The following is an 11,606-nucleotide window of genomic DNA, read 5'->3' as shown; positions in this document are numbered from 1 at the left end:
GAGAACCCTGCCTTGCTGTTGCTCTCCATAACTGGTGATGTTAATGCGGCGCGAAGTGGAGCTCGACGGAGTGACGCTCGGCGGAATATCCATACAAACAGCTCAGTGGAGGATGCGTCTGCAACTTAACTCCATCGCACCATCGGGGCAAAATTTTTCTTTCTTATTCGGATTTACTTGTATCCATGATTTATGTTTGTTTCGTTCTAACGGAGTGGCGACGGGATTATCGCGGGGGAATGGGGAATGGGGCATGGGGAATGGGCGAGGCGGGGAAGGGGAAGGGGGCAATGGGGCATGGGGTAATGGGGTAATGGGGTATGAGGGATCGATTGTCTTCGAAACCATGGAGAGCCAGATGTGAACTTCTTGTATTAAATCTTCTCAAGATCCCCAAGTTGTCCGAGCTCTTGTCGACTCCGTCTATCATCCCCTTCCTTTTCCATTACACATTGCCATCGACCTTGCCCCTGCCCCTCTTCCTGACTCCATTGATTCTTCACCTTCAAGGCGCCCAGTGCAAGCCAGATCAGCAGCCATGGGCATCTTTGACTCCCTCAACTTCGATTGGCGGTCCCATAAATGGGCGCTACTCTACTGCTCCATCTCCGCCATCGGCGCCCTTTGCTATGGATACGACAACACCTACTACAATGGCGTTCTCGCCATGCAAGAGTTTAAGAACGACTACGGAACCCGTTTCGTGGATGGCCAGAAAGCTCTGGCAACTTCATTCCAGGCTTTGACGGCGTCCTCCATCTACATCGGCGATCTCATCGGTACCCTCGTCGCCGCGCCCATCAATGACAGATGGGGGCGGAAGACAACTTTCTGGTTCGCCTCCTTCTGCATTCTTGGCGGCGGAATATGCCAAGTTGCAGACACTCACCACGAGGGTGTCATCATCGCGGGCCGTATCCTGATCGGCTTGGGTGTGGGCCAGTTCACCGTCACATCTCTCCTCTACATGGGTGAGGTATCCCCGAGCGCCATCCGCGGCCCGGTCCTCATGATGTTTCAGTTTCTCCAGTCCATCTCGCAGCTCGTCGCCTCCGGCATTTCGCAGGGTACGCAAGGCATCAAGAGCTCCTTGTCGTACAAACTACCCATGGGGGGTCTCGTCGTCCTCCCTTTGATGATGTTCGTGGGCCTTCCCTTCATTCCCGAGAGCCCTGTATGGTACGTACTACGCGGCAGAAGACAGGACGCCGAAGTTGCTCTTCGTAAGATCCACCGAAGCGAGGGTTCGTACGACCCCTCCGAGGATCTCGAGATCTTGGAGGAGACGAAGAGGACACAGGAAGTCAGCGCCGAGTTTTCGTCTTGGAAAGCCCTCTATTCGGATCCGGTGGAGAGGAGGAAGGTCATCTTCTCGGCCGGCGCGATGTTTTCCTCGCAAATCAATGGCATTCTCTTCTTCTACGTCTACGGAGTCGTGTTTGCCCAGGCCATTGGAATGGAAGACCCCTTCCTAATCCAATTGATCACCAATATTCTTCAGATCTTTGCCGTCGCAGCGTCTGTCGTCACTGGCAACAAGGTCAGACGCCGCATTAACCTCTTCGTCACGAACGGTATGATGATGGTGGCGTTTATTATCATCGGCGGCGTCGGCACCCAGAAGACCCTCACGACAGCTGGCCAGTACGTCATCGTCATCTTTTCGTATATCGTCATCATCGGGTACAACTTTGGCATCGGACCCCTGGCTTATACCATCGCTCGAGAAATGGCCGTGGGTACGAATCAGAACAAGATCATGTCCTTGTCCATCGTCTTCTTCTACTTTATCACTTGGCTCGTCTCCTTTACCGCACCTTACCTGTACTACGACGCCGGTCTGGGCCCGATGCTCGCTTTCATTTATGCGGGGACCACTGGCATTACCCAGATTTATACGTACTTTTGTGTAGGTGAGACAGCTGGTCGATCCACCATGGAGCTTTCCATGTTCTTTAACGAGCGTATTCCTGCTTGGCGGTGGAGGACACATGTATTTGGCATGGAAGGGGTAGGTGAAGATTTCGGCAAGTCTGAGAAAGCCGCTTTGGAGACCTCGGTCCCAGTTGAGCACAAAGAAGCAACCCAGGTCTGAAAGGGGGCTCGGGGGGCGGATTGTGACAGAAGACACTGTGACGTTTGTACAAGCAACGTGTATACTCCACACAAGAACCATCCCAGAGCATCCTGTTACACGAAGAAGTCGATGTAGTATTTTCAAGTCCGTCAGTTATCATTTCCAAGATACCAGTTGAAACATGTACAACGTGACGAATCGAAAATGAACCATTTAATCGAGAAACCATGGGAGGACTTCGCAGAACCCTTCATCCGATAACTCTTCATAGCAGTCGATGGCAAACCTGCGATGTCAATGCACGTTGTAGGGAGGCTGGACACAATGATGTTGACCGGGACGCCTGTAGAAAATATCTAGCTGCTGTTCGACATGGAGGCACGCGCCATAGGGAAAAAAAAAAGATTGCTGGTAGAGTTTTGATGATCCTGGAAGCTGAGGCGCTCGATGTTGAGTCCTTCCAGTCGTGCCTTCCACTTTCCAAGTCCCCAAGAATCACCAAATTCATGGTCCAACGAGTCCATCAATTCGATCCTCGATAATCTCGATGGCATCCCGAAATAACTTGCAGAACCGCAGACTTCATCGCACGTTTAATTCATTGGATATACTATTTGCGAGTTCTTCTGTACTCGCGCATGGTGTCGCAAGTGCACGCCACCTGTATGGCCCAAATACGATTCCTGCCCATCTTCTGCAGCCATATTACCGGTTCGGATGACTGCGGTGCGTCGCAGAACACCAGTTAACGTCCGAGATAGCTACATTGGTCTCCAATTTCTACTGCGAAGCGTACCCCCTGGTGCATTTTACGCAAGTAACACGGTTACTGATCCCTTATTCCTGAAGCTGCAGGCCATCCGATCCCGCCCCCTGGTACTCAACGAAGTTTTGAAGGAGAACTAGAGAGGCAGAGAGAGAGGCACTTAAAAATAATCATGGCACTGGCCTGGATAGAATCAATATATCAGAATCAAGTCTCTTCCAGCCCATCTCCTCAAACAGCGGCAATTGGCGTCCCGAACGTTTTGCTGACGAAGGATAGCGCACTGTCGTCCCAGACCACCAAAACCCAGATTATGGATAGCACAAAGTAATTATTTCATAGGAAATCAATGCTGAGGTACACAATAAAAATAAACCATCGGTGAAGACGAACATCCGTGGTCGCATCATCTCTTGGAACATGACATGGGTTGGATGTGTAGAAACAAGCCCGGCCACTGAAGCGGGTAAATCTTAGACCGAGGAGCAAATGGACACGATGTAGATCAATTGGTGTTGTTTCCATCGATTCACTCGAGTCGGCACTGACAGAATCTGCGCTCGCTCCTGGTTCTAACGATGCCGTCATCAAAATGTGTAATGTCAACAGAGGATTACGAGATTATGACGACATTCTCAATACAGATATGAGATTCGTTGAACATGTTCTAGAAGGGAGGATTAAACAAGGTCTCAGTCGAAGCCCCCGCGGTTTGGAGAGTGGTCGAGAAATAGAAATTTTCAGTCGAATTCGTCGTACGGGAATCTGGTGATCTGAAGATTCTGAGGGGCGCTTGGAAGATGGAAGGCACGACTGTTTGGGGCGGGGTCCTCCATTCCTCGGGAAGGTGCGAAGCGAAGGAGGTGTAAGGGTGGTATTTTGGGCTTGTTGCTTGCTTCCAATCTTCTGGCTTTTGTTCCTGGCGCAGTGGCGGGAAGGGTAGAAACAAAGTTTCAAACTCAATTTCAATTGATGTGGGTGTCTTGGCTTCCTTGGCTCCTGGGCTTTTTGATGCAAGACATCAATGCGAACAGTTTGGTGGCATCGAGACGCCAAGAAGCCGAGCCACCAGGCCCAGAGTTGGCCTGGTCAGGCGAGTCAAGCCACATCGACACCCCGCAAAACCTTATCGACACGACATTTAAGGTGCGTTTGCCTGATTGCGACAATCCAATTCGAGATTTTTCCATGTTGAGATGCAGAGGCAGGCTGCTGATTGGTGAAGAAGCGAAGGATGCGTGGTGGCTGCACGAAGACCAGAACCCCCATTGGACCAGACCGCCGCACGCTCTCTCGCACGGTCGATGGCGCGACGAAGGGGTTCGCTATGCCCTACAGGGCAATAATGAGCGGGAGATTTGATATAGGGGTGGGTGGGGTCGACAGAAAGGACAGGGTCAAGGTCTCTCTGACGATCCTCAATTGAATCGAACTATGGGATTCCAGCCAGGATTAGAGTGGGCGGTGAAAAATTCCGCCGTTCTTCATTTCAAATCGCGTCAAGTTTGTCCTTGAAAGAAATCATCACTAAATTTTCCATAACCCCCATCCCAGATCTTCTGTCCCTGAACTGCGTGTGTTTCTGTGCTTGTCTCCTGCTTTGGTTCCCTGACTGCGGTCTCTTGTTTCTCGCGGCCAAGTGCTTCGCAGTCAAGCTGTCGAGGTGCCGATTGATCTACCCCACTGAGCCCAAGGAGCGCGACGCCGTCGACGCCCTCCCCATCCTCCCTTCGATCTGCGAAACCTGTCGATCCGCGAAGATCCCTCCCCGATCGCCAGAAGTCCGAGTAAATGACGACAAGCGTTCCCCAAGCGTAGCTCGACACTGATGCGATGAGCTTAACAAGCGGTGGCCTCGACTCGCGCCATCACCTCCTCCTTGCCGCCTCCGCCCAAGGAAAAGAAGCTCGAGTCCGCGAAATCCTCGCCGAAACGCCCACCTGGAACTCCCCCGCCGACCTCGATGCCCTGCGCCAAGCCCTACAAAAAGCCAGCGCCCGCGGCTCGCTGCCAATAGCCCGACTTCTCCTCGAACACGGTGCCGCCACCGACCCGCCTTCGGGCGATCCTCGATACGTGAACGAAATATCCGCTCTGTATCGCGCAGCAGAAGGGGGTCGCACTGAAGTCGCTTCGCTGCTCCTGAAACACGGCGCGAATGCGAATTGGCAGAATAAAGTCGGCGCGACGCCTCTGTTCCCCGCTTGCCTTCGCGGCCATGTGGAAACGCTGCGTGTGCTGCTCCGTGGCGGCGCGTCGGTCGATCATCGAGACGTCGAGCGCGAGACGCCCTTACTCTTCTTGGCTAGGCAGAAGAATTTCCCCAAGAACTTGCTCGAGTGCGTGACAACTCTGATTGCGTGTGGTGCCGACTTGAATGCCGCCGATAAAGATAGCAAGACGCCCCTGATCTGGGCCGCGACAAACTCGAACCTCCTCCTCGTATCTACGCTCCTCACCAACGACTTTGGAAGGATTGCCGACGTCCAAGCGCGAACGAATCGATGCCGTAATGCCCTCCATATCGCCGCCGAAACAAGTGCTGTTGAAGTCGTCAAGGTTCTATTGTCGCATGGTGCCGATCCCTGTCGAACCAGCGAAGGAGGCTGGACGGCGCTGCACAATGCGGCTCAGAAGGGCCACGCGGACATCGTGTCTGTCCTGATCGAATACAAGTCCAGGGTGAACGCTCAGTTATCCAATGGCATGACTCCCCTCCACTGGGCTGCTGCCGCCGGCCACGAAGAGGCTGTCAATGCTCTGCTGGATGCCCGCCATTGCGACGTGACCATCAAGGACAACATCAATCGCACGCCGATGCTCTGCGCTGCTCAGGGCGGCCACTACGAACTTGCGAGACGCTTGGCGCCCAGCAACCTACCCGAAAGACTCCCCGGCATTGCCAGGAGGGCCTGTCAGCTTTTCAACGCGACGATTTACGACTTTAACTTCCACGGCGGGAAACAGAGGCCTTTCAAGGAGCCCGTCTACAAGCTTCTGTACGAGCATGTGCCGGTTCTTCCTCGAAATGTCAAGCATCGGCCTTCGTTTCGGTGGATACACCTTCCTGCCAATAACGCAAGTTCTTCCCCCTTCCCCCCGAGTTCTCTGCGCTTCAACTTCTTTTCATTCGGTTGCCCAGAGATTAACAACTTCGGTGCTACTAGATTGACTGGATAGAAACACTATTAGCGAAGGCCTTCGTTGAGGGAAATTTCCAAGACTTTGAGGGCTTCAAAGCTCTCCAGAGGTGCTTCGACCAAGAACACCGCGGATCCTTTACCCACGCCCACTTCATGAGGACGTACTGTACCCGCATCTCTGCACCCAAGACTGATCCAGTCCCTTCCCAAAACATGACGAAATCTCCTCTCGTCGTGGTGTCCGAGGAACCCTCGCTCACGCCCGCCGGTTCTGATGGCGAGGGCGACGCTCCGGCTCCAAAGCCTGGCCTCCATCCCCATCCTCCCACTCCTCGCACGCCGAAGACGCCGCCGCTGGGATCCCCTCGGGACGTCTCGCCCAAGGGAGAGAAGGGAGAAACCAAGAGGAAAAAGAAGGGCGAACAGATCGCCAGCAGGCACCCCAAGTCTCACAAACGGGGGACTGGACCGCCGGGAAATCCGCCTGGAAGCAAGGTTAACAAGGCCATGCAGAGACAGGCCACGCTACAACTAGAGTCGTCGAACCTCTCGCCTTCAAATGGGAAAATCGTCCTCTTCGTAAGTCTTTTTTTTCCCCCTTCCCCTCCGGTCGTCGTAGTGTCTTTCTCGTACTCACACCTAGACCCTCTGCCCATAGATGCCGTTTCTCCACTACGAGACGTACGAGCGCCAAATCAACATGGCCGAGACAATCAACAGCGTAAGGGCCGATCCTCGTCTCCAACCGCCTCCCAACGCGTGTCCCGACCATTATCTCTTCCACGCCTACCTCAACCACATCCCGCCGCTCCACCCCCGGCGAACCCTCGATCAATACTTGTATTACGGTATTGATACCACGGCGAGAGATTCCGACCAGGTCGTCTATCGCCATTGCTTGAGGTCTCGCGAGGAACCAAAGGTATTCATGGTCGACCAACTGTGGCTTTTTGTTCTCGGAAGTGGTAAGTTACTCCTGTCTCGGGCCCAAAATGGGAAAATGCCTTGTCTTTGCCTGCGAAGCGATGGAGCTAATTCTTATGGATTTACAGACCTTATTATCACTTGTTTCCCTCAGCGATGGAACCAAAGCAAAGACGATCCCCTAAAAGTCCTCGAAGGCATCATCGAAGACACCAACATCAAAACTAGATCGCCAGTAGCATCCGTCTACGATCTCGCAATGGTCATCGTCCATCGCTGCTCCGGCCTCTTCGGACGTCACCTCATGTCCGAGCCAGGGTACCAATTCCTCGACATGTTCGACAGCTCCATAGGCCACGTCGGAAACCAAGAAACCGAACTCTTCAGCAGGTTTAACCGCGCCTCCGAGCTGGCGGCCAAGTGGCTACGCGACGCGAGACAACGGCCGTACGATGATTCGAACCTATCGATAAGCAGTGAGGGTGACGGGGATAGCATGGAAGGTGATGACGTCCAAGTTTCTGATACGTTGCTCGATATTGGCTACGAGACGAAGTTACTCGCCGAGGTCAAGGATATCCGAGACGAGCTGGGAATCATCACGTCTGTGCTCGAAGCGCAATTGACCAAGATACCCGAGTTCGAACAACTGATCATCGAAGAGCTCCAAACGGAAAACAACCCTCGGTCCGTCGACAATATCGTCGCGGACATCAAGAAACGGTCTAGAGAAATGACGCGCCTGGTCATCATCTCCCTAACGGACATCAAAGACAGGATGGACAAGCAAGCCGAGAGAATCTACAACAGTCTCACCCACCTCCTCGACCTCAAGCAGAAACATTCCAACGCACTCGAGGCCCGCTTCGCGCGAGACCAGGCCGTCATCGCGGGCAGACAAGGCCAAACCATCATGGTCTTCACCATCGTCACGGTCATCTTCCTCCCCATGTCCTTCATCGCCGCCTTCTTTGCCATCAACTTCACGGACTGGGAAGGCAACGAAAAACTCACCATCGGCTACGTATCGAAGTATATGTTCGGCATCGGCCTGGGCATCTCCATCCCGCTCATCGTCATGGCTCTCACCATCGACGACATCCACGGCGCTATGCGACGGTCCATTATCGGCATCACGCGCAGCCTGCAGAAGATCGCCGCCAAGAGACACGCCCAGGCCAACGATCCTGCCGAGGGCAGAGTCTCGGTGTGCGGACGCCCTTCGCAGGACGTGGCGTTCATCAGACGCGCTGGCGGAGATATGGGATACTCGACTTGGGAGGCGCTTGGGTCGCGGGCCAGAAGCGGGAGCTATACGGCGGCGGAGTATCAGGATCTTGCGGCGTCGAGGCTCTCGCCCGTGCTAGCGAGGTTAAGGGGGTCGAGGAGGAGCGCGTCGAGCGGGGCGGGGACGGGCGTTGGATATGATATGGAGTATATTGGGTTTAGTGCGGATGTCGAGAGAGTGATCAGTCGGCCGAATTCGTCGGTCAAGTATTGAAGCATCTGGGGAAAACGAGAATGAGTTAGCCTTGGTGTGTCTAGGAAAGATGGAGCTTAATATTGGGATGTATGATGGATAAATTTGCATCGTCCATGACTTGATGAACAAAAGGGAGGCGAGGAGGCCTTGCCCCCTGTACAATAGTCTCTGTAAAAAGCATTTGTTAGAACAGAAATGATCTTAATGGATACCGATCTGAGAGCAGTCGCCTTGTCCGCCTTTGGCATGGAGGCGTCGTAAACACGAAATGATCGCATCCGCTGTCCATGACGCGTCAAGATTAGCATCCTAAGCAGCGAGTCCACGTGTAACCTCGCTAGAGACTCTCCCACTGGGCGAAGAGTAGAGAACTGGGGATCATCTGAAGAACTTGGAGAGGATGGAGGGGAATGAAGGGGAATGGGACATGAGGTGTGGCGATCCAGGCAAGGAAACAAACACAAGCACAAAAGAAAACAATACAGACGAGGTGAATACAATCTTCGGGGATAACAACTTGTCCTTGAAACTCAACTAAGAGTAAACTAGTGCGATATAACCCGGACGCGTAGAAAGAACTGCTCACCCAGCCGTGGATCTGCGCGTCGAGGGAATATACTCTTCCCAGTCGAAGGAAATACTGAAAAGGTTCTCTCCTGTGCGAGGGGAATGACTGTTTCTCAGAAAAAAAAAAACAAATGAATGAAAACAAATCATCGGGCAATCATGAAAATCGGTTGGAAGGCGGAGATGAACGGCTAAGCCATCACTGGTTGTTACCTTCGCTCACCCTGCGGTTGTATTCCTCCAAGATAGCGGGATCGATGGGTACATCGGTCATCATGTGGTCCTCAGCATTGCTGGTTGAATCATGTTGACCAAATTGTCCGGTGGTCTGTAGAGCATCGGCGTAGTCGTCATACATCGATGAATAGCCCGAGGCCGGGTACATATTCGAGGCCACGAAGTCGGTGACAGGGCCATTTCTAAACGGGTCATTGTCCAGGCCGGTATTGCGGTTGGCGGCAACGTTGCTCACCGTACCATAGCCGACCTCGCCACCAGCGGCCTGACCTTGAATGAAAGGAGGGCGGTTGTGGGTCATGAAAGAGGAGTCACCCATTCCGGCAGGGGTCAGCTCGGGGATAAAAGAAGCATCTTGAACGAGGTCGGTAACAATCCGTCCCGTGGCAGAGTCGAGATTAAAATCACCCTCGTCGAAATCTTCCGCCCACAGCTCTGGAGTAGGCGTGAAGTTACCTCCATTCAAAGAAACGTCCTCCGCGGTAACAAACGAGTTGGCCATTTCGAGAGGGGCCGCGGCGGGAATGGGATGGTTAATATCGTGAGGGACGTCCGGAGCGTTCTGGTTCGTGGCAGAGTCGAGATCAGAATTGACGAAACCGCCGAAAGTCAAGTCGGCATCCTCTCCAAGCGGGGAATTACCATCAGCGTCAACCTCGGTCGCGGTCTGGTCGGGATCGGCGGTGTCAACAACATCGCTTCCGTCGCCGGCGCTGACAAAGAGGGAGTCTTCCGCCTCAACGGGACCGTTCGCGGCATCGGCCTGGTGGGCGTTAACGGGGGCATTGTTACCACGACGACGAACCGGGACATCGCTGAGATTGTCTAGAAAGTCAAAATCGCCTCGCTTGAAACGGTCGGTGAGGATCTTTTCAGAGGTCGAGCCGTAGATGGCGCCGGGGTTGTTCTCCCCCAGATAACGACACGCCCGGGCCGGGTTCAGTGGAAAGCGGCCCCTTTCAATACACCACTCGACTACGCATGAGTTGTATCAGTATTTCTGTAACGTGCCAATGATCCTTCCTGCGGTATAGGATATGTAATGAAACTCACTGTAATCGCGATTATTGCCCTCCTTACTGAAATACAGCTCCCTGTTGGTAAACTGAGTTCGCCACTGGCCCCAGCTGCCGGAATCAGAAGATTTATGGTTAGCAAAGGACGTGAATTGTCGAGGGCTGGTTATATCGGAAGAGAGTATCAACTTACGAGCACCATTGTTCGGGAGGTATGTCCTGGTATAAGATTACGACGGCCGCCATTGCGGCGGCCTCGCCCCACACGCCCACGTTGAACTGCTGTATGAGGAGTACGGCAAACCGCGGGAAGATTTCCGTCCAGTCCTCCGGCTTGAAATCGGGATTCGCGCGGCGACTCTTTAGACCCAGAGGGTCTGCCACGGAGGCATTCCGCCGATCTTGAGGGCGGGCGGTCCCAGATACCGGAGCCGTAGGAGCGGGATCGGAGTCGACAGTCGCGGCGGCATTAGCGTTGGGCCCGTCGTTGACTAGAGGACTCTCGTTAGCAATGACCATTGATCTGCCTGGGCAAGTCGAGGTTAAGAATGGCAGATGTTTCAGAATCTCACCTTGAGTGTCAGGAGGCGTGGAAGGCATGCTGCTTTGCTGGTAACCAGCGAACAAAATATTGCCAACAGCACGAATGTCTTCGTCACCCTCGAGTCGAAGACCGCGAGCGCGTAAGCCGTCGGCGCTATGAGGAACTTCTGTCAGCCGCGGCATCGATCACGAGCCAAAGGTCGGGAATGGGGAAAGACTCAAACATACCTTTTTCTCACAAGGTCCGTCGTGTGGTTAAGCATAGTATCGGGGGAAATAGGATATGGGCGGCGATCAAGGGCGATGATACAAACGGTGCCGGGGGGGAAAGAGGGGGATGGGTCCTCGGGCCCATCGGGCTGATGAGGAAGATTCGACATGTTTAAACTGCCTACATGTCGTCAGTGGGGGTGGTACTGCGTGGAGGTGGGGATGGTAATGTTGATGATGACGATGACGGTGAGGGCGAGGGCGAGGATGAAGGCGGAGATGGGATGAAGACGAGACGGGATGATGATGCTGAGGATGGGGATGGGGATGGGGATGGGGATGGGGATGGCGGTAGGGATAGGGATTCAACTATGTAGATTGAGAGGAATACAGAATTGAATTGAGACGGAGATGACGATGAAGACGAATATGAGGATGCAAAGACAGACTCGGTGATGGGAATCGGGAGTCGTCGATCGGGATGATCGAGGGTGCCATACATACCTTTGCGGTTTGAAACACGCGTTTTGAGGGCGGCGGTTGTTTTTTTTTTTTCTTTCGAGGATGGATCGAGGGAAGAGTTTTCGAGGAGACGGGTCATCGAGTCCGAATTTATAGTTGATCCTTAAGCCCTGACGAC

The 11,606-nt window shown here is 53.6% G+C and overlaps 2 protein-coding genes and 1 pseudogene across 2 annotated transcripts; 2 read left to right on the top strand and 1 right to left on the bottom strand.

Annotated features, from left to right (window-relative positions):
- Positions 1–538: 538 nt before the first annotated feature.
- Positions 539–2,095, top strand: SAPIO_CDS10249 (annotated as a pseudogene; the record flags this gene model as incomplete).
- A 2,581-nt stretch (positions 2,096–4,676) lies between these two features.
- On the top strand, positions 4,677–8,411 carry SAPIO_CDS10248 (Ankyrin repeat and protein kinase domain-containing protein 1; the record flags this gene model as incomplete). Its single annotated transcript, XM_016783869.1, has 4 exons — positions 4,677–5,858; positions 6,011–6,565; positions 6,645–6,951; positions 7,039–8,411. 4 exons carry the CDS (start codon positions 4,677–4,679, stop codon positions 8,409–8,411), a joined length of 3,417 nt encoding a protein of 1,138 aa, XP_016638716.1.
- A 748-nt stretch (positions 8,412–9,159) lies between these two features.
- SAPIO_CDS10247 (uncharacterized protein) lies at positions 9,160–11,136 on the bottom strand (the record flags this gene model as incomplete). The annotated part of the gene is made up of 5 exons (XM_016783868.1): positions 9,160–10,172; positions 10,251–10,324; positions 10,407–10,704; positions 10,786–10,910; positions 10,985–11,136. The coding sequence occupies 5 exons, from the start codon at positions 11,134–11,136 to the stop codon at positions 9,160–9,162; spliced, it is 1,662 nt and encodes a 553-aa protein (XP_016638715.1).
- Between the last annotated feature and the right edge of the window lie 470 nt (positions 11,137–11,606).

The sequence above is a fragment of the Scedosporium apiospermum genome (genome assembly GCF_000732125.1).
Source record: "Scedosporium apiospermum strain IHEM 14462 chromosome Unknown SEQ_SAPIO_0165, whole genome shotgun sequence".
NCBI lineage: Eukaryota > Fungi > Ascomycota > Sordariomycetes > Microascales > Microascaceae > Scedosporium > Scedosporium apiospermum.
The sequence above is the reverse complement of the archived record's forward strand: the minus strand, read 5'-3'. Positions and strand labels throughout refer to the sequence as shown.